Source organism: Medicago sativa, chromosome 1, assembly GCF_051527215.1.
Source record: "Medicago sativa cultivar Bolivia chromosome 1, Bolivia_mono, whole genome shotgun sequence".
Taxonomy (NCBI): domain Eukaryota; kingdom Viridiplantae; phylum Streptophyta; class Magnoliopsida; order Fabales; family Fabaceae; genus Medicago; species Medicago sativa.
In genome coordinates, this window is record NC_140749.1 from 84,403,123 (window position 1) to 84,426,482 (window position 23,360).

Sequence of the window (23,360 nt, forward strand, 5' to 3'; positions counted from 1 at the left end):
TGTCTTGTACTTGTTAAAATCAATCTATTTTATAGATAGTTTATGATTCTATAAACTCAAGTGAAGTAAATATTCTTCATCAAGTAATCATGAGATAATTGTGAACTTTATCAATTTGTTTTAGGTCTGATTCCGCATAAGCCACATTAATATCCTATAATAGTCCATTAACTTAAAGTGAATTAATCCATTGTAAGGTATTAAAAGAGTAATTAAAATGGGACTTCAAAAACCCTCCATTGAAACTCATTTTCTCTGTCTCAATTTAAATGTAACATTTGAATTGTGTGCAGTTCTTAAAAAAATATTAGTATTGTTTACTTATTTGCTTTTATTAACAATAGAGTGAAATTCAATAAATAAGAGTATGAGTATGAATTGATTATGTAGAATTGATGAATTGATTCTGTAGAATTGATTTTGGTTATGTGGTGGGGAGGTAGAATTGGTTTTGGTTAAGTATGTAACACCCCGTTTTCCCAACGTGAAAATTTCGTAAATAAATCAGAGTATTCATCATAAACGGAATGTCACATTTCATAAAAATCATAAATTGAATAAATAAATATTTATCCTTCAAAATTATTCAACTTAATCTTTAAAACTTCGCAGCGGAATTAGTTCAACAACATAAAAGTCTTTGGCACGCAGGCCTCGTCATAAAAGTCTCATAAATCTTAGTTCAAAAATAATTCTTAAACTTCAAAAGCAATACGTAAAGGAACAGAAAATAGTATTAAAATCCCCATCCCGTTACGTATCAGAGCATCCTAGACACAATGTGAGGAGTCTACTCACGAACATAGCTAGTCTTTATTACCTGCACATTACCCACGGTCGAGGCAACATATACGCAGAAGGGGTGAGATTTCTCAAACAATAATATTAAGCTTATAAATCATAAATTACATTTAACAACTTAAATATCATCACATATCTAACAATAATCATGTAACATCATAGGATTATCTAAACATAGTATTATCATAATCAATTTCATAATAAAATTCATAAACAACTTCATATTCAAATTCATAATCAATTTCATGTTCGTTCAGCTACATCGCTTGATAAATCGACTTAGCACTTGACTCGACAATGCAACTCAACTCGACTATGCAACTCAACTCGACTATGCAACTCTTAATCATCTTAAATCATCTTAAACATCTTGATAATATGCATGTGGTACCACCAGGGCATTAAGCCCCCTTCGCTAAGGTCATATTTGGACCTGTCGGGCATTAAGCCCCCATCGCTAAGGTCACAAAGGACCTGTCAGGCATTAAGCCCCCATCGCTAAGGTCACAAAGGACCTGTCAGGCATTAAGCCCCCATCGCTGACTATGCAACAACACAACTCTAAATGCAACAACTTGGACAACAACGTGAACATCTTATACAATTCCATTAAAATGGACAACTTCTTAAATCATGAAAACTTAGACCGACTCCTGCAGCTTCAAGACATTAACAATCAACAGCAGCAACCAACAACATTTACAGCATATAACAGTGTTTAAATAACATATCAACATTAAAGGGAATGAATCATCACGTCTTATCTTCATAAAGCATCTTAAATAATTCTTATACATCATCACTACTAATCTCAGTCACCTAGACAGACTTCTGGAACTTCTGAAAGTATCCTAAACAACCCTCTTTCTTATTTCTAAGAACAACTCATGTCTACACGTGCGAAAGGATCGCATCGGAATAATTTTGGGCAACTAACAGCCTAACTCGCAGTGACGAGTAACTTTGCTCATTAATTAATATATCATCTTTTCAACTTATCTAAAGACAAAACATGGGCCAATTTAACTAATTACTCTTTATTATTGATATAATCGATTTCTCAAATCAATTAAAATAAAAACATAAGACTCTTTAGTTGCCTGACTAAAGCACATTACAATATATAGATTATTGTCGAACTATGCTACAAGACCTTTGGCATCTACCTTTGTATTAAATTAAATAAATAATCACTTAAATAGAAATTCAATCGTTAAACTACAAAGCTAATATATTTAGATTGCAGAATTTAATGGCACTAGGTGATGCACTGTATATGTTCGAGCTAGAAAACCATAAAGCATAAAGGAGGTCCCTAGCACTTTGAGAATTAATAAAGCTGAATGTTCTTACTCTTCATAAATCTAAAACTAGCAATCATGATTTCAGAGAACGGTGGGTTAAGGTTTGATTAACACTTAAAAAGAGAAAAGAAACAACATCTACATCTGTGGTGGCAATTTTTTTACATCACTTAAATTGAAACTAACTCATAAACACAACAGTAACACAAATAAGTCATGAATTTACGTATCAGAATCATGAATTCAGAAATAACAATATATCTAAAACTACAACAACAAATTAGAGTAGGAATTTAACATTAATTCTTTAAAAGATAATCAAAACAAGGAAGAAAATCATAAACCCTTCACTACCCACATGTTTATACAGCCATTATGGTGAATAGAGACTACCCCATACATCAATTCAACGGTTTTTCATCACCTAATCATCAATTCTCACTCAAACCCTAATTCTCATAATCTTACAAAACTCATCCTAAAACACGTTAGATGCAATCTAATGATTCACAGACTTAATATTAGTGAAAGATAGTCTCACCCTTACCTTAGATTGTTTTTCTGAAATCAAAAGCAGCGTTCTTCGTTCCTAGGGTTTTCTCTCTGAGTTCTCCTCTTCTCTTCTCTTCTCTCTTCTCTTTCTCTTCTCTCTTGTTCTCCTCTTTTCCAAAAAACGGTTTAACGTAAAACTCTTTCTAAAAACCTAACTTCTCTATTTATAACACCTTCTTATTTCTCTTACACCTCAAAACTACTCTTTTCCTCATAATCTTATTTATTTCTAAATTAAATATATCTCTACACCAATTTAACAAATATATTATACTAGTAAATAACAACATATAACATATTTAAATAAATCACATAAAGAAACTCTAACTTAATAAAAATAATTAAATAAAAAGGAGGGCGTTACAACTCTCCCCAACTTAAAAGAATTTCGTCCTCGAAATTCAGAGCATAAGAGAAAATGAATTTAATTTGGCTTCAGCATCATAAACCATATATGTCAAAATAGAACTTCAAACAATACACAAAAATCACAACAAAGTTAGTCAGTTAAACATGATAAAAAAAAACATAACTACTAACTAGAAAACATGACGACACGACACAACGACTCATCTACTTGGCCGGACGGACCGACCTGCTCTGATACCAATTGTAACACCCCGTTTTCCCAACGTGAAAATTTCGTAAATAAATCAGAGTATTCATCATAAACGGAATGTCACATTTCATAAAAATCATAAATTGAATAAATAAATATTTATCCTTCAAAATTATTCAACTTAATCTTTAAAACTTCGCAGCGGAATTAGTTCAACAACATAAAAGTCTTTGGCACGCAGGCCTCGTCATAAAAGTCTCATAAATCTTAGTTCAAAAATAATTCTTAAACTTCAAAAGCAATACGTAAAGGAACAGAAAATAGTATTAAAATCCCCATCCCGTTACGTATCAGAGCATCCTAGACACAATGTGAGGAGTCTACTCACGAACATAGCTAGTCTTTATTACCTGCACATTACCCACGGTCGAGGCAACATATACGCAGAAGGGGTGAGATTTCTCAAACAATAATATTAAGCTTATAAATCATAAATTACATTTAACAACTTAAATATCATCACATATCTAACAATAATCATGTAACATCATAGGATTATCTAAACATAGTATTATCATAATCAATTTCATAATAAAATTCATAAACAACTTCATATTCAAATTCATAATCAATTTCATGTTCGTTCAGCTACATCGCTTGATAAATCGACTTAGCACTTGACTCGACAATGCAACTCAACTCGACTATGCAACTCAACTCGACTATGCAACTCTTAATCATCTTAAATCATCTTAAACATCTTGATAATATGCATGTGGTACCACCAGGGCATTAAGCCCCCTTCGCTAAGGTCATATTTGGACCTGTCGGGCATTAAGCCCCCATCGCTAAGGTCACAAAGGACCTGTCAGGCATTAAGCCCCCATCGCTAAGGTCACAAAGGACCTGTCAGGCATTAAGCCCCCATCGATGACTATGCAACAACACAACTCTAAATGCAACAACTTGGACAACAACGTGAACATCTTATACAATTCCATTAAAATGGACAACTTCTTAAATCATGAAAACTTAGACCGACTCCTGCAGCTTCAAGACATTAACAATCAACAGCAGCAACCAACAACATTTACAGCATATAACAGTGTTTAAATAACATATCAACATTAAAGGGAATGAATCATCACGTCTTATCTTCATAAAGCATCTTAAATAATTCTTATACATCATCACTACTAATCTCAGTCACCTAGACAGACTTCTGGAACTTCTGAAAGTATCCTAAACAACCCTCTTTCTTATTTCTAAGAACAACTCATGTCTACACGTGCGAAAGGATCGCATCGGAATAATTTTGGGCAACTAACAGCCTAACTCGCAGTGACGAGTAACTTTGCTCATTAATTAATATATCATCTTTTCAACTTATCTAAAGACAAAACATGGGCCAATTTAACTAATTACTCTTTATTATTGATATAATCGATTTCTCAAATCAATTAAAATAAAAACATAAGACTCTTTAGTTGCCTGACTAAAGCACATTACAATATATAGATTATTGTCGAACTATGCTACAAGACCTTTGGCATCTACCTTTGTATTAAATTAAATAAATAATCACTTAAATAGAAATTCAATCGTTAAACTACAAAGCTAATATATTTAGATTGCAGAATTTAATGGCACTAGGTGATGCACTGTATATGTTCGAGCTAGAAAACCATAAAGCATAAAGGAGGTCCCTAGCACTTTGAGAATTAATAAAGCTGAATGTTCTTACTCTTCATAAATCTAAAACTAGCAATCATGATTTCAGAGAACGGTGGGTTAAGGTTTGATTAACACTTAAAAAGAGAAAAGAAACAACATCTACATCTGTGGTGGCAATTTGTTTACATCACTTAAATTGAAACTAACTCATAAACACAACAGTAACACAAATAAGTCATGAATTTACGTATCAGAATCATGAATTCAGAAATAACAATATATCTAAAACTACAACAACAAATTAGAGTAGGAATTTAACATTAATTCTTTAAAAGATAATCAAAACAAGGAAGAAAATCATAAACCCTTCACTACCCACATGTTTATACAGCCATTATGGTGAATAGAGACTACCCCATACATCAATTCAACGGTTTTTCATCACCTAATCATCAATTCTCACTCAAACCCTAATTCTCATAATCTTACAAAACTCATCCTAAAACACGTTAGATGCAATCTAATGATTCACAGACTTAATATTAGTGAAAGATAGTCTCACCCTTACCTTAGATTGTTTTTCTGAAATCAAAAGCAGCGTTCTTCGTTCCTAGGGTTTTCTCTCTGAGTTCTCCTCTTCTCTTCTCTTCTCTCTTCTCTTTCTCTTCTCTCTTGTTCTCCTCTTTTCCAAAAAACGGTTTAACGTAAAACTCTTTCTAAAAACCTAACTTCTCTATTTATAACACCTTCTTATTTCTCTTACACCTCAAAACTACTCTTTTCCTCATAATCTTATTTATTTCTAAATTAAATATATCTCTACACCAATTTAACAAATATATTATACTAGTAAATAACAACATATAACATATTTAAATAAATCACATAAAGAAACTCTAACTTAATAAAAATAATTAAATAAAAAGGAGGGCGTTACAAAGTACCTGTTTGGTTGCACGGTGGGTGCACAAAAACTCATGTTTAGAGCAATGAAACACAATTTCATAAGATATTTTTTGTTTGGCTTTAAAATAGGCAAATTGATTATGCAGCTTAAACGTGTGTTAAGCTTGAACCTCACATTTAAAGCTTATGCGGTGAACCAACTCAATTCTACTATTTTGTTAAACAATTATTTTATATAATACCATTGTTTTGCCCATTATGCCCTTGTTTCTTATATGCAAACCATGCTCCTGGTTTTCTTTTCTTTCTCACGCAAGCATGTATTTTTATCCTTGATATCAGGGCCAACTATTTTTTATTTTCAATTTTTCTATATCTTTTTACTTGTTCAATCATGCTTATAATATGTATTTTATTTTAGTCGATAAAAAATGTATTTCTCTCAACAACAAAAAAATGTATTTTGTTTTACAAGTTCATATAATCTATACATAATTCAAATTAATAACATAACATAAATTTAAACAATTCTTGTAAAAAAATAAATAAATTTAAAAAATTATCTAAAATAAAATATAAGTATAGTTCTAAATACAATTAAAATCCATTTTGGTAATTATACTTTCAAAAGCAATTTTGATACATACTATATTGATAAGAATCAATTTTAAGTTATTGCATCCAAACATAAATCAATTATATTCAACTCACTTTTAATAAAAATCAATTCTTTTAAACTCAATTCGCGTCACCGTGGAACCAAACACACACTAAGTGATTCTGACTAAAAGTGATTTGTGTTTGGATACATTACATTCATTTAAAAGTAAGTTGAGTATAAATTAGTGCTCGTTTGGTTGCATGGTGGAGTACACCAAACGTGAATCTAAGCTTGGCAAAAGCACTTTTAACCTAAAAACATATGTTTGGTTTATTATTTATTGATGTGAGTTTGGTAATTAAAAGTGATTCAACATGAAGATAGACAATATAGCTTTTGCGTTCAATGGAATAACAATTTTAAATACAATATTAATACCCATATTGATAATTATACATTCAAAAACAATTTTACTTTAAACTATCCAAAAAACATAAATTGGTAAGAATCAATTTAATTTGATTGCATCCAAACATATATAAATCAATTTATTTCAACTCACTTTTAACCAAAATCAGTTCTTTTAAAATCAATTCTATCAAACTTAATTTTTGTCACCGCATAACCAAACACACACTTAGTGTATGAAAATCACTTCTAAAATCAAAAGCTACAAATATTAGTCTCAAGTAGAATTAATTCTTGAGGTAGAATCAATTCTACTCGATAACAATCAAACATGTCAGAATCAATTATACACTTCTAGAATTAATATCTTGGTCCTCTAAGAAGAAAACAAATAGGAATAAACGTAGCACTCGTAAAAGGAAACAAATAGAAAGCAACATATCTAAAAGGTATTACCAAGTATTGATGAGACTAAGTGTAACACTCATTTTGTCGCCAACCAAAACCAAATACTCGCTTACTTTTTCCACAAGTGTATTAGCATTGATGCTTCCTTTAAGATAAATGGTAAGGCTATTACATTTTTCTCCCAATATCTGCACAAACAATGAAACATTAAATAATCAACAAAATTAAAAGGCAATGATTGGAATTATGAAATGTTGGAAAGTTTGGCGTGCGCTAACCTTGCTTATTACTCATTCACTAACGATTTGAAGTTTGTATTTCTTCAAAGTGGCGCAAAGCACCTCGCACATTTTTTTTTCATTCTCCGTGAGCACGAGCTTTTGTACAGAACATTATAGTATGTGATGGTATGTATGTCAACTATAATGTTTTGGCGGCGAGAATGATATCCGACTTTATAGTATGCTCAACATTTGATCTATGAGAAACATTTCATATGATATGTAAAAAGATCTAATTGAATCATGTCAAATGATTCATATTTGGATTTTTCTTCATGTTTTTATGACTTGAATTATTTAACCAATGTTATAATTAAAGTCTTTATTTTATGAAGTGGCTTATTATCTCACTTATGTTGCATTTGAATCTAATATGTATCTAATAGATATGTCAATACCCATGCCAAGTAAACAATTGCATATATCATATACCAACACAAACCGCAACATATTTAGATATAGTTGATGATGTAGAGTAGATTTTCATTCTCAAGCAATCATTACAAATATTTTATAATTAACATCTAAACTATCAACATTTAACAAAAAATACCACGTGCGTTTTATGGAGTGTTGTTACTAAGGAATACATAATTTTCTATACTAATGATGAAAAACAATATCATAATGACATTTGTTAGCATTTTAGGTGGACCAAGTCAACAAAATGATGAAAAACAATTGAAGCCTTATATGTTTATTGCAATTAGTATATTCACACTAGACTATATAATGTCTCATATTTTAGACGGCCATGCAATTGATGCAAGACCTAATGATTTATTAAAGCAGAACAAATAAAAGATTTTGAAAAACATGGTATAAATAGTGTTCACTTCATCAATGTATAAATATTTTTTACTAGGTATAAAAATCTCTACACTGACCTCTCTTTTAGCAATTTTTAAGTGTTCGAGTGTTGATATTATCAACCAATATAAAAATAAAGAATATTACATTCTTTCCCATAATTGTATCATTAGTTATGATTCCTTTAAGATAAATGACAACACTACTACATTATTTTCTCAAATATCTGCAAAAACAATGAAACATTAAATATTCAACAAAATTAAAAAGCAAGGATTGGGAATTATTAATTGCTATGAAGTTTAGTTTGTGCTAACCTTACTTATAACCCATTCACTAGCGATTTGAAGTTGATATTTTTTTTAATGTGGCACAAAGCACCTCGCACACTTTCTCTTTATTCTTGATGAATTTGAGCTTGTGTCTAGATTTTTTTTTTTACTGTGAAGACAAAGATGTTAAAGTTATGGTTTGTTGTCCAAGAAAATTGAGACATAAAATTGGCCTCAAAATATGTTGCGCTTATTATCTTTTATATTTCAATACATTTAATTACTATATCATATATCATGCGATGTATATAAAAATTTCAATACATTTATTTGTAATGTCATATAACATGTGATGTGTATAATAATGATCAAGTTTTTAAATAATGATAGCTAGGGGTGTGCAAATAGATTATTCAAACTGAACCATACTAGATTTATGGATACGGTTTGGATCAAAAACCTACTTTCACAACAAAAAATAGATTTTTTTAAAACTGGTTTGATACAGTTCAGTCCGGTTCAATACCGATTCATACTACTTGAATCGATTTTGTCCTGGACCGATTTTTATACCTGAACCGGTTCATGCTACCTCCTAATTCTTACGCTTCTTAGAATTAGGAGGTTGCATTGCACTATTTGATAGTGCGAGTGGAGGTGTAAATATTGTACGCTATGATGTTGCGGATGTTTGAAGGTTACCATCACTTGTCATCTTGAAATGATTCTATAAACAAAAAATAAGAACATATCAGCACAAAGCAGTAAAAAGACTAATATTAATATGGATAACAGAAACTCCTTCAGAAAAACAAGGTTAACAAAAATAATTATGTTCAAACAATTATACAATCATAGAAATTAAAACCTTATCCTACACTGTAACAAAAACAAATAGATGATTTTGAAAAATATGGTATAAATAGTTTTTGCATCATGCACTATATAAATATTTTTAACTGGGTATTAAAATCTTTACACTGACCTCTCTTAGATTTATATGTATTAATAAAAAACATGATGTACAAGTTTAAATAAATGAGAGTTGAAATTATTTATTGTGAAAACGTCAACCTTGTGGGCCGTATATTATAAGGCTGCTAATCTGTTCCACACTCATAGGGAATGCGATTCAATAGTCGATGACATTGCGTACTTTCTATCGTGCCGTCGTGAAAATCTAAACATTGTTGGCGCCGACAAAGGGGACGTGATCGGAAATCTGTGCTATACTACGGAAGGGGATAGGATTGAATGCTTCAAGAGATCTCAGGTGATTCCTCTTTCAAAGGGGTTGGAAGGTTTTCAGAGTGAGGCTAAATTTATTCTGGTTATTGAAAAGCAAGCTACATTTTTTCAACTATGCGATTATCATTTTTTCGATCGCATTCCATGTATACTTAGATTTATAATAGTAAAAAATTTGTGATTAGATTGATTGTAAGAATGAAAAATTCTGTTTTTGTATTTTTCGATTTTAATATATAATATATATATATATTATATATTAAAATCAAAAAATACAAAAACAGAATTTTTCATTCTTACAATCAATCTAATCACAGATTTTTTTACTATTATATATAATACAATTTTTTTTACGAAAATGAAATACGATTTCTGGAAGATATTATTACAGATTGTCTTCACACAAATAATATAAAAAAATATCAAGACTTTGAGTTGTTTCACAGAAATATTGAAATACAATGTCAAACTGATATTTATTACAGAACACACAATATATTCAAATCTTAACAAATATTACAACATTTTTCATGCATACATAATTTAACTTTTATTAATTTTAGATTGATTTCGTAAAGCTCCTTTTTCTTTTTCATTGTTGTTGTCAGTAGTTGTTTCTGCCACCGTTGTCAGCGTCTTGTTGTGGCTCGCCTCCATTGCAGTATTAGACATACCTTTCCTCTCGTAAGTCTTTCTTATTATTTCGCGACAGAACATTATAACATCTTCTCCATTCTTAGCTTTACGCTCTTCGACAAGTCTCTCATTTTTATTAAGTTCTTCAATAGATCGGAACTTTTCTTTGTGTGGACCTTCAATGAACGTTTCATTGTTTGTTTCATTGCGCCAAACGAAGCCAGCTGGTAGCACAGTCTCCCCACCTGGTAGCACAGTCTTCAATAGATTGGGAATTATTAATTGCTATGAAGTTTAGTTTGTGCTAATCTTACTTATAACCCATTCACTAGCGATCTGAAGTTGCTATTTTTTTTAATGTGGCACAAAGCACCTCGCACACTTTCTCCTTATTCTTGACGAATTCGAGCTTGTGTCTAGATTTTTTTTTACTGTGAAGACAAAGATGTTAAAGTTATGGTTTGTGGTCCAAGATAATTGAGACATGAAATTGGCTTCAAAATATGTTGGACTTATTATCTTTTATATTTCAATACATTTAATTGCATTGTCATATAATATGCGATGTATATAAGAATTTCAATTTATTTAATTGCAATGTCATATAACATGCAAAGTATATAAGAATGATCAAGTTTTTAACTTCATTTGAGTAAACTTTTAAAATGATCCCTGAATTTTTTGTAAGGTGTAACACCCCGTTTTCCCAACATATAAATATTATAAAATAAATCAGAGTTCATCACAAACAGGATGTCACATTTCGTTCTTCAAAATATCATTAAATATAAATAGAATTAAAATTCACTCTTTATTTAAAACAACTGCTGTCAATAATTTCAAATATGTCGCAGTGGGAAAATTATTAATTGTTTAAACAATACTTGGCACTAAAGGCCTCAACGTCATCAACATAATTAATTCCATCTAAAAATGGTCCAAGAATAAATTTATAAAAAGAATACGTAACAATGGAAAATCAAATACAATTAATCCCCATCCCATTACGTATCAGAGCGAATCCTAAGATGACATGAGGAATCAACTCACATCAGCGGTTACTCCTGGTTATCTGCAAGTTACCCACGTAGAGGCAACATTCAAACAGAAGGGGTGAGATCTCACATTCAATAATAATAAGCATATAATTCATTAAAAGAATTTAACAACATAAATCAACAACAGTTCATCAGCAACATTACTTCACATAACTTCAACAACAATTCATCAACAAAAATTCACTCAACAACGCGACAACAATGCAACAACAACGACTCAACAAATGCAGTATGCATGTGGTACCATCAGAGCATCAAGCTCTCTTCGCTAATGTCGTAATTCGACTTGACAGGCTACAACCCCCTTCGCTTAGAATTAACAAAGCTACAACTCCCTTCGCTAATGTCATAATTCAACATGTCAGGCTACAACCCCCTTCGCTTAAAATGATTATGTATTGACACAACCAATGCAACAACAACAACAACGACTTCGCATTATGACTTCATAATTCATCAATCATGAACAACATCATATAACATCATATTCATCACCTAACAATCATTCACATATCTTCATTTAATCATATCAAACTATCCACTAAAGATTTGCCAAGTATTTGGTTTTAAAGATCATTTTCGACAAAGTTTGTCTCATAGTATCATTTTACAAAACCAATTTACTTTCAAAACAAAACCAAGTTAGATTCATCACATCATAGGTTAAATACTCTTAAACACCTTAATTGAACTCCTAACACACAAGTTTTGGAGTTTGGAAACAAACCATAGGGTTTCGAGTTGACTTGGAAATAGTTATGCTAAGTTTCCTTAAAATTTCTCAAAGACCTACTTGGAGTGTTTCCATTATAACTCAAAATCTAAAAATCATTTTTAAGTCAAACCAAAGCCACAGGAAAGCTAACAAAATTATCTAAAACTTTCATGTTTACACCAAAAGCCAATTCAAAACAGAGATGTGTGAAAAAGACGCAAGAACGCAAAATAGGGAAAGCTGTCACTGAGTAACTCGCTGTAAGCAAGTTTTTAGCCATAAGCGAGTTCTTTCCAGAGAGAACTCGCCATAAGCGAACTTCAAGCGAGTTTCCTCCTGTTCTTGCGGGTTTTTCACCATTTTTCACCCAAAAACCCCAATTTTGATTCACCCAACACCCAAATTTGTCCCCAAAGTCTGTTTATAGGTTTATGTACTTAAAAGACAATCAAAACCATATAGAACTTGAAATCAAAACATCATTTCAACACAATTCAACAATTTCAACAATGTTTCACCAAAACTCTCAACAACAACTCAATTCACACCACAATTCCATAATTATGAAAACCCATGGTATCAATTCATCAACAACACATCTCATAACAACAACAACAACAGTTAATCATGAATTCATTGAATTATCTATTTTTTCAACAATCAATTCCAAATCAAAACCTAATTTCTCTAATCATCAAAATCAGACAACAACAACCATGTTAAACCCTTATTTCAGAATTATAAACCCATATTAGAGAAGCTAGTCTCACCCTTACCTTAGATTGGTTGAATTCGGACTCTACAAGCTTGCTCCTCTTCTCTTCTCTGACTCCTCACTTTCTCCCTTTTTCTCCCAAAAGCAGTTTCTACGTGTTCTGTATTCTGACTTTCTAATTTCCTATTCTTAACTTAGTTTTTCTCTCTTATTCCCATTCCTCCCCTCAGCCTCAATATTCTATTTTAATTAATAATTCCTCCACTAAATAAAGCTCATAATAACTGCTAATAAATACCAACATATAACATATCACAATTATTCAAATAAATTATATTAAAAGACACTAAAACTCAATAAAATAAATAAATAATAAATTAGGGCGTTGCATAAGGCACTCTCAATAAACCTTTTTCAAGTTCTTGTTAATGTTTGTTACTAGTATAATGTTTTGGCAAAGAAAATGCTCTCTAGTTTGGTAGTATGCTCAACATTTTATCTCTGGGAATATGAAAATTTCAATTTGTTGTTGTTGGTTGAAAATATACATGTTCGAGAAGTCCTACATTAACTACTTAAATTATAAAAGAAGAGGTAGAACAAGATAAGCACGGTTGTTTCGTGATCATTGCAAGAAGAACAATGTGATTCCTCCACTTGTTTACTTTATTGCTTGACAAGTCTTGTAGGTAACAAGATTGTTTCTTCAAGTGCAAGTCAAACAAAGTAATACATATATATAAGCTCGATTTCTGCATTTCAAGATGCATCAGTCAGAAATATTTTAAGTTTATATATGAATTTTATCTTTCGTATTATACTTTTGCGGTAGAGTGTTGTAGATATAGTTTGATATTTGCTTTGGAGATTGTGGGTGTACTGGGATCAATGAAGTGTTTGACTAGTCTATGAGTTGTAAAAGTTTGCATATGGTATTATTTTCTAGTTGTCATTGGACAATGATCATGGTTTCTTCTCCAATTTTTGAAATTTCCACATGTGTTGTGATTGTGTTTCTTTATTTTCTCTATGTTGGTCTTTTCCAACACAATTTAGTCTTCAACTATGGAAAATGTTTCTCAAATGTATCCTTCTATGAATGTCTATTACGGAGTATTATGAATATTAGTTACCCCACTTGTAATAATGTGCCCCGTGAGAATTTATTGAGTCAACAAATCGAACAACATATTTTATACTAACCTTGTATTTATGTATTAATTAAAATATATAATCAAAGTAAGTAATATGAATATCAGACATCGTCAAATTGCAACAAGAAAGTACATAACATATTTTTTCCTTAAAAATATTCATATGATTTAAAATCAGCTGATCTTATTATTATTTTATTTTTTGACAAAAAGAGTTGACATTCTTAAAGTTTTTATTTTAAGGGATTCTTGAAGGTTTTTGTCAGCGTTAAAATATTTCCATCTATTTTTTTATGACAGTATTTTCATTCCTTTATGGATTATCATGGCATACATTCACATTGTTACATCCAATTATTAATTATAATTATTAATTATAATATAATCCATCTGGGCAAATGAACAATAATGGTATCATCGCAAGTACTTATATATATATATATATATATATATATATATATATATATATATATATATATATATATATATATATATATATATATATATATATATATATATATATATATATATATATATATATATAAAACAGTTATCGCAAGTAAGTTAAGTACTCTATGTAATATGTACTACAACAAAGTAGTACAGTACGTAATCTTATCTCAATTGTACTACTATCATTACCCAGCTAATTAGAGAAGGTCAACTATGCATTTATCAACTGTGTGCTTTTATAGTGTAAACAATTTGGTATTAGTAACTAGTTTAAATATTAATATTCAATAGATTGTCTAATGTGAACTTCCTAAAAAGGTTTAAAGGTGGACATTTACCGTTTTAAGTAGTAAATTTTACTAAAATATTGAAATCCTTCCTTTTTTTTTTTTAGAAAATTCAATACCTATTTTCAGAAAATTCAATGCTTTTAATAGTAAAAGTTCGTGTTTGAATATTCAATACGTTCACATTTGAATATTTTTTTTAATAGAAAAAGAGTTTGTCTAATAGTAAAAAGTTTCAAGTTTGAGTATTTTGTATATAAAAAAGTGTATTTGAAGCGAAAAATCCATTAAAGATGGTTAATCAATGATGAAGTTTGAGCATCTTTACCATTGTAGAAAAGTAAACATTACCTATTCTATATTTTTATAAACATAATTTTATCAAAGTGAATACAAGGAGTTCTCTAAGAAGTCTCAAACCAATTATGACATATTCAACCTCAAATTCTTTGTAAAGCAAGAAAGAGAATTACACCAAACAGAAAAAACCAAACCAGAGTTTTTTCCTTCCCTACTTATAAAATCAAGTCCAAACAAATATTTGATTAATTTGATCTACCACCTTAAGCCAATTATCCACAATTAAGGGTCTAACTCATTCTGAAATTTATCGTTGTCGTTGTCTCAAATGCAGCTACACACATATTATTTTGCTAGATATATACACAACATCTCTCTATCTATCTCTTCTCATCATATTACAATCTATCACATATATATATAACATCAATCTATTTTATTTCATTCTTTTCAAAGTGTATATATACATGTGAGTGTACATCAAACATTATCGTTATTAATTATTACCTAAGATTCTTAACCCCTCAAAATGGAAAGAAGCAAATGTATGTTCTTTTAGGTTAAAATAGAAAAGTGTGCACGCTCTTGTGCTTTGGTAAAAAAATGGACTCGGCAGTGCTAAGCATTTTCCCATATAACAAAGACGTGAAATGAGCTAATATTATAACCAATAGTATGAAAATTTGCTGGGACCCACTTGTAAGAAAATTGCTTAAATTATTAGTATATTATTATTATGTATACTATAGTATAATATGGTAACTGCTGTTAGCATCACCGTAGCCAGCCCTAAGGTGTCTGACTTTTCTATATATACACATTCATAATCTACAAGATGCAGATCATAGTACAGTAAACTGAAAACTCACTACATTTTGAGACTTTCTCTCTTCACACAAAAGTGTATGATGATGAAGAGCCACACATTCCTAAGGATCATTTTTCTTTTGATGTTTCTTGGATGGCTAACAGTTTGGATCTTGTTGCCCACAAAGGTCTACAAAAACACATGGACTCCCAAGCTAGAAATCAAGCTCAATTCTACATACTTCAGAGAGCAAGGTTAGGTCTTATTTTATAATGATCTAAATATTATGAAACTAAAAAAATAATTATCTAATTATTCAATCTATATGCTTCATTGATATATTATTACATTAATTGTTAATGATTTTAGGGGTAAATATCCTGCTTTTCACATTCCCTATGATGTTCATTGGAGCTCTAGGTTGTGTTTATCTCCATCTTCATCGGGAAAAAATAACACAAAAGTTACCTTCCACAAGGTTGATTCGTTTCTAAATTATATAACTTACCCTAGCTAGCCTTTAATAATTAACTACTTTGAATCTTTAATTAATTATCTAAATTATATATGTTTTTGTTTCAGTACTGGGGCTCTTAAAAAATGTTTATGTTTCCTGAGACGTCCATTCCTGGTCATGCCTACAATTGGAATTGTTTCAGCTATGGAGCTTATTTTTGCAATCATGTTTGTTGCACTTTTGATATGGTCTCTTTACAATTACTTACGTACCAGTTTTGCTCACCTCCATATGCACAAAGAAGGCGAGAAAGTGTAAATAATTTTATCTAAACTTTTCTTTTAACTTCATGTTAATTTTTTTTTCTTAACCCTCCGATTTTTAGAGTCTGGAGTTCGTCAAAGACAATGAAGTAGATAAAGTCCTAACAACAAATTATTCTATTAAATTGGAATTTGGATTTTTCCAAACATTCTTAATGAACTTTTACTTATAGCCGAATGATTAGAGTACTTTCGTTTGATCCTGAATTGAATAATCATTGATCAAACTTTATTTTCCTTCCGACCGAATGAAAAAATAAAGTTTAACTCGAGGGTTAATCTAAAATTCGGTCGGAAGGAAAATAAAGTCCGATCAATGATTATTCAATTCAGATCAAACTAAAGTACTCTAATCATTCGGCCATAAGTAAAAGTTCGTTAAAATTGTTTGGAAAAATCCAAATTCAAATTTAATAGAATCATTGATCAAACTTTATTATAACTCTCCGGATAAAGTTTATTTTTTCATCGGAGGGTTATAATAAATTGCTTTGTTAACAATTAATTAACCTGAATGAAAAAATAATATTATACCTTTATAATTTGGTATTGATTATTGGTCTTTGTAGATGGGAAGCGAAGTTCAGGAGTGTATTTTTGAGACTAGGTTACATAGGAAACATATGTTGGGCATTTTTGTTCTTTCCAGTAACAAGAGGTTCTTCCATTCTACGTCTTGTTGGTCTCACATCTGAGTCAAGCATCAAATATCATATCTGGCTTGGACAATTATCTATGGTTCTTTTTGCTGCACACACCATAGGTTTTTTCATATATTGGGGCATCACCAATCAAATGGTTGAGGTATGTACATGTTTCTTTATAAATATATATATATATATATATATATATATATATATATATATATATATATATATATGTGTGTGTGTGTTTTTTTTATGTGCAATCTTAACAAATTACCCCAAATAGATCGAGGAAAAAGAAATTACTGTTCTCATTCATATAGCCATATAGGTCTTTTGTTTATGCATAATTTGAGGTCCTATAATGGCAAGGATCTACTGCCTCTTTCTGATTGGAATTGAGCATGATATATACTGTCCCTTCATTTGGACAACATTGATGAAGTTAGTGATATTTAGTCTAGATCGATCTTAAACTTAAATTATTTTTGTCGTTAATTATAAGACTCGTTTTTCATATTTGTTGTCCATCATTTTCAAATTTTCACATAGATTAATAACTTATTTACAAAAATAATAATAATCAATCTCTTAATCGGCCATAAAATCTCTTACTACGGCCCAAAAAGTGAATAATTGTATTATATTTCCAAAAATAATAAAATTGTCAAAAGATTAATGTAAAAATCTTCCCTAAAAAAAAAGATTAATGTAAAAATCTCTAAACAAGGCCCTAGAATTTTATCTTCTCTCCATCAAAAGGACTCGTTTTACAAGTTTATTTTCTACTTATTAACAATTAAAAATAACACAAATTTTTTTAGGGGAAAATAACACAAATTTTAAGAAATAAAAATAGAAAATGTGCATTTACAAAGAAAACGGGATTAATTAATGGCTCACTAGTTCATAGTTTTTTTTGGTTACTCACTAGTTCATAGTTTAAAGGGATTGGCTCGAGTGGAAACACCAAAATAATCTTCGAAGAATTCATTCATGTTGGGGACCCAATAATTAAGATTAAGATGGCTCTTTTTTTCTTCTTTCCAAAGAGCATTACAAACTAACACACACTAAGTGGAGAGAAGAGGTATACTGTGGCTTTAAAAATGCACCTTAGCAACCAACAAAGTCTCGCATAATTTTATTATATGAGTTGTACTTACGGGTCATTATTAGTGTTTGGTCGAACTTTTTTTAAGCTTGTCTTTTCTCAAAAATTTGAAGTTGGTTCAAACATATTTTTATAGAAGCTCTTAAAATAAAAAGGAGCTTAACAATTACATTGAAAAATTTATAGAAAGGAGCTTAGAAAAGATTGAAAAGGGATTAAAAAAGATTTTAATATGAACTTTTTCATAACTTCTCAGCACATACACAAAACAAACAGCCTACACTTCGATTCTTGGCAATGACACAATGTAATGTATATCTTATTATATTTTTCGTTTTTTTTTTTTTTTGGTGGCCGGGGTTTGAACCCCGGACCTTACATATATTTTCATTTTTTTTAATGGTACGTTCTTGTAATCTTTTTTAATAAAACGTTCTTTTTTTTAATGGTACTTTCTTTGTAAAAATATCTACATCGTCATTTAACCATAGCCACGAAATGCTAGATCATTAGAAACATTTGATTTTTTTTATCTTAAGCATCTCTAAAGTTATGAATATGATTTGATAGTGATATGTTGATGGTGTAAAACTTGTTATATTACATAAAAATAAAAGTTATGAATGAATGCTTTTGTTCCAATCATGCATGTATATATCTACAAATATTTTGATTTCCCAGGCGTTAGAGTGGAGCAAGACATATGTATCCAATGTAGCTGGAGAGATTGCAAGTTTAATAGCATTAGCCATGTGGATAACAAGCATTCCACGAATAAGGCGTAAGATGTATGAAGTATTCTTCTACACTCACCATCTCTACATTCTCTATATCTTATTCTATGCCATCCATGTTGGAGTTGAATACATGTGCATGATTGCTCCTGGGATTTTCCTATTCCTCATTGATAGACACCTTAGATTCTTACAATCTCGCCAACATGCTCGGTTACTATCAGCTCGCCTTTTACCTTGTGATGCCCTTGAGCTCAACTTCTCCAAGGATCCTAGTAAGACAATACAAAATTTATTTCTAATATATATTTGTTCAACTATGTGCAACACCAACACATTGTATTGAAGCATATGTCTAGTATCCGGACATTGACACGACTCTAACACATGTCGTCACATTCAATCACTTACATTTTTTAAATTATTATCAGCATGAAACTTCTATTTCATTTACTTAACCAAAGTTATCATTTTTTGTTTACTTTTCCTAACTTCAGGTTTATACTATAACCCCACAAGTTTGGTGTTCATAAATGTTCCAAAGGTTTCCAAGCTGCAATGGCACCCTTTTACGGTGTCTTCTAGTTGTAATTTGGAGACGAACTATCTTAGTGTTACAATTAAAAATGTGGGAAGCTGGTCAAACAAGCTTTATCAAGAACTTTCTTCTTCATCTTTGGATCATCTTAATGTCTCGGTTGAAGGACCCTATGGACCACATTCTGCACAATTTCTAAGGTAAATTTGGCAGTGCTCATATACTATGTATATGAAGGGTTTGTAGTTCTATCTTATGAATCATGTTCCTTTGAGTACATTGCCCATAGTCATATCTGTGAAATCTGGATAGACGTTCATAGTTAAACTGCTGGTTGTCTTTATGCTGGAAAAGTTTATAATGTGATAAAATAAGGATAAATTACTGTTGCGGACTGCAATTTAAAACTATTGGAGCAGGCGGAGTAGTGAAAAGTAAAACCTAGCCGCTCTGCTCCTAGGAATGTAGTCACATTGTTCATAAATCTAGGCTGTTTTTGTTTTACATTTTACTCCGTCTTTCTTTAGATTTCAGTTTCTATTTTTGCAACAAATCAGTTTTCAGTTGAAAGCTAATTTATCATCATTCTATCTCTAAAACAGGCATGAGCAGATTGTGATGGTGAGTGGTGGAAGTGGCATAACTCCATTCATATCTATAATCCGTGATCTCATATTTCAAAGCCAACAACAAGAATTTCAACCTCCAAAACTCCTACTTGTTTGTGTTTTTAAAAACTATGTTGATCTAACCATGTTAGATCTTATGCTTCCTGTTTCTGGTTCAACAACTCAAATCTCACAGCTTCCGTTACAAATCGAAGCTTACATCACAAGAGAAAAAGAAGAACCTTCAAGAGATACTCAAAAACAAATCCAAACTATATGGTTTAAAACAAACCTCTCTGATTCTCCTATCTCAGCTGTATTAGGCCCAAATAACTGGTTATGGCTTGGTGCTATAATTGCATCATCGTTCATCATGTTTCTCCTCCTTTTAGGAATTGTTACTCGTTACTATATTTATCCAATTGAAAATAACACAGGTGAAGTGTATAACTGGACTTCCAAGGTTATGTGGTACATGTTTCTACTATGTGCGTGTGTATGTATATGTTCTAGCGTTGTATTTCTTTGGTGTAAGAGACAGAACACTTTAGAAAATAAGCAAATAATGAATGTAGAAGTTCCAACACCAACAAGATCACCAGGGTCATGGATTTATGGTTCAGAAAGAGAGCTTGAAAGCCTTCCTCATCAATCTTTAGTGCAAGCTACCAATGTACATTTTGGTGCAAGACCTGATCTCAAGAGTAAGTGAGGCAGGGTAATTTTGTATATATCATTGAGTTTTTTTATTGTTGTGTGTAAATTGAGTATCTTCCGCACGCAGCTGCTGAGACTAATATCTTTTACCATGTCTATTGTATCAATGGGACAGTGATATATACAATTTGTTAATTTTGCAGAAATTCTGTTTGAGTGTAAAGGCAAAGATGTTGGAGTTATGGTTTGTGGTCCAAGAAAATTGAGACACGAAGTTGCTAGAATTTGTGCTTCTGGTTTGGCTGATAATCTTCACTTTGAGTCCATCAGTTTTAATTGGTGACCTATAATGTTGCATCACTGTACATGTCGTACATATATATATGCCTTCTACCATCTCTAAAATGTACATGTTGATTCTCCTATGTTATAATTAGGTAATGTGAACAAGTGCAATTGCACATGTGTACATGATTGATGTCTTTATTTCCTCTATGTTTTGCATGTATATTGAGTGCAAGTGCCCAAAAGTTGCACTTAATAATTTGTATTATTGTATTCGTTTTATCTTTCTTTTTTTTGTGTGTAGTTTTTGTCTAAAATGTTTATACCGTTTGATTTGATTAACAATCATTTTCCATCCACTTCTATTCTGATTTTTTATTTTGATGTATGACTGATATAATTTGCATATTTTAAATAACAAAGACTTTTTGTGATTGACATGGATAAACTATAACTAACTAACTAACTGTGATGACCAAAGAAAGAGTGCATTTAATAATAAAAGGAGTGGACAAAACTCTTTTATACATTCTGCCTCATTTTTTTTCGAAGGACAAGCTAACTTTCTATTCTATGGGAACAAGTTTTCTTTTTATATTATATTTAGTCCATAAAATGACACAAGTTGGTACTTAGAAATATATGTGACAATTAAAATTGAGGGAACACTAAGGTCAATATGAATTATAAAATGTGTTCTCACCAATTTCACTTCCTAACACTAAAAGGTTTTTCTAATGGGGGTATGGTGGTTCATAGTGTTGATCAATGTACTGGAGACTTGTGGAAAAGAACCTTTCTTCTTTGTTTTCATAAATTTCATTCTATGGAAAATTTCAGATTCAGAACATAAAATGCAACATAAGTCAGCATTCTTTACGTTAGATTAAAATTTATTTCCTAAGGCATACAAAAGGTGATGCTGCATTCAATTTGATATATGTGTGTATAAGCTGCATATGAATTTAATATTTCTAATGCATCTACAGATAAAAAGAAACTCACACAGACATGAAAAGCAGGTGATGGTGAATGGAGGAAGTGGCATTTCTCCTTTCATCTCGATAATCCGTTCGTTACGATTTAAATCCAACACCAAAGGCAGAAAATCTCCCAAATTTTTGTATGTTCCTTCAAGAAGTCAATTGATCTTACAAGGATAGACCTCCTCCTTCATGTCTCAGGCACTGCGCCTGACACATCACGCTTGCAGCTTCAGATTGAAGCCTGTGTAACAAGAGAGGAATAGCCAGAAGAAAAGAATGATAGAAAGCTTCTTTCAAACATTATGGTTCTAGTCAAATGCATTTGATGAACCAATTTCTGCAGTCTTTGGACAAAACAGTTGGCTCTATCTTCGACTTATCCTCACAACTTCCTTTATACTATTCCTTCTAATTATTGCCATCCTAGCTAGATACTACATATATCCTATGGATCAGAATTCTGACCTGATATATCCTTATTTCTTAAGGTGCATTCTTAGCATGTTGTTCTTTTGCGTATCCATAGTTATTGCAGCTACATCAGCCTTCCTCTGGAACAAAAAACAGAACAAGACTTTGAGACAGTTAAAAACACATCGACTCCAACTGACAGAGTTAGGAAGTCTTCCACTCCAATCCTCTATCCAAACAACTAAAATTCATTATGGTGAAAGGCCTGATATAAAGATGAAGATAATTTTATTATTTTGTTGCAATTATTTTATATTGTTCTCTGCTGATTGACATCAAACAAAAAATTTAGTGCTCTATTGAAAGATAAGCTACTAAACTTATGTGATCGTCAGCTTAAGTTTTCATATATATTTTATTTGACACAGATAGCAAGTTATGTTCACGGAAAACCTTAAACAGGGATACATTTTCATTTTCTGCAGAAATACTTTGTAACTGTGATAGATCAAGTATTGGAGTTCTTGTTAGTGGCCCAAGGAAAATGAGGCATGAAGTAGCATCAATCTGTGCATCTTGTTCAACAGATGACTTACATTTTGAGTCCATTAGCTTGAGCTGGTGAACTATAATTTATAAGGGCTTCATGTGTT

At 31.0% G+C, this 23,360-nt stretch overlaps 1 protein-coding gene and 2 long non-coding RNA genes across 3 annotated transcripts; 1 reads left to right on the plus strand and 2 right to left on the minus strand.

The window, feature by feature from the left end:
- Window positions 1–568: 568 nt before the first annotated feature.
- On the minus strand, window positions 569–5,680 carry LOC146958377 (uncharacterized). The gene is made up of 3 exons (XR_015024623.1): window positions 5,459–5,680; window positions 2,653–3,626; window positions 569–820 (listed from the first exon to the last, which is right to left on the minus strand). It is a non-coding gene; the product is annotated as an uncharacterized LOC146958377 (long non-coding RNA).
- A 5,628-nt stretch (window positions 5,681–11,308) lies between these two features.
- On the minus strand, window positions 11,309–13,131 carry LOC146958378 (uncharacterized). Its single transcript, XR_015020487.1, has 2 exons — window positions 13,010–13,131; window positions 11,309–11,532 (listed from the first exon to the last, which is right to left on the minus strand). It is a non-coding gene; the product is annotated as an uncharacterized LOC146958378 (long non-coding RNA).
- Window positions 13,132–15,981: 2,850 nt separating this feature from the next.
- LOC146958379 (ferric reduction oxidase 4-like) lies at window positions 15,982–21,669 on the plus strand. The gene is made up of 8 exons (XM_085739883.1): window positions 15,982–16,204; window positions 16,320–16,428; window positions 16,533–16,721; window positions 17,300–17,534; window positions 19,170–19,497; window positions 19,720–19,960; window positions 20,363–21,072; window positions 21,229–21,669. The coding sequence occupies exons 1-8, from the start codon at window positions 16,048–16,050 to the stop codon at window positions 21,366–21,368; spliced, it is 2,109 nt and encodes a 702-aa protein (XP_085596009.1). The 5' UTR covers window positions 15,982–16,047; the 3' UTR covers window positions 21,369–21,669.
- The last annotated feature ends 1,691 nt before the right edge of the window (window positions 21,670–23,360 follow it).

Excerpts from the sequence above, each read along its gene's own strand:
- LOC146958379 (XM_085739883.1), top strand. The coding sequence starts at position 16,048 with ATGATGATGAAGAGCCACACATTCCTAAGGATCATTTTTCTTTTGATG. Across the intron at positions 16,429-16,532 it reads CAAAAGTTACCTTCCACAAG|TACTGGGGCTCTTAAAAAAT; the intron begins GTTGATTCGTTT and ends TTTTTGTTTCAG. Across the intron at positions 19,961-20,362 it reads CATTCTGCACAATTTCTAAG|GCATGAGCAGATTGTGATGG; the intron begins GTAAATTTGGCA and ends TCTCTAAAACAG.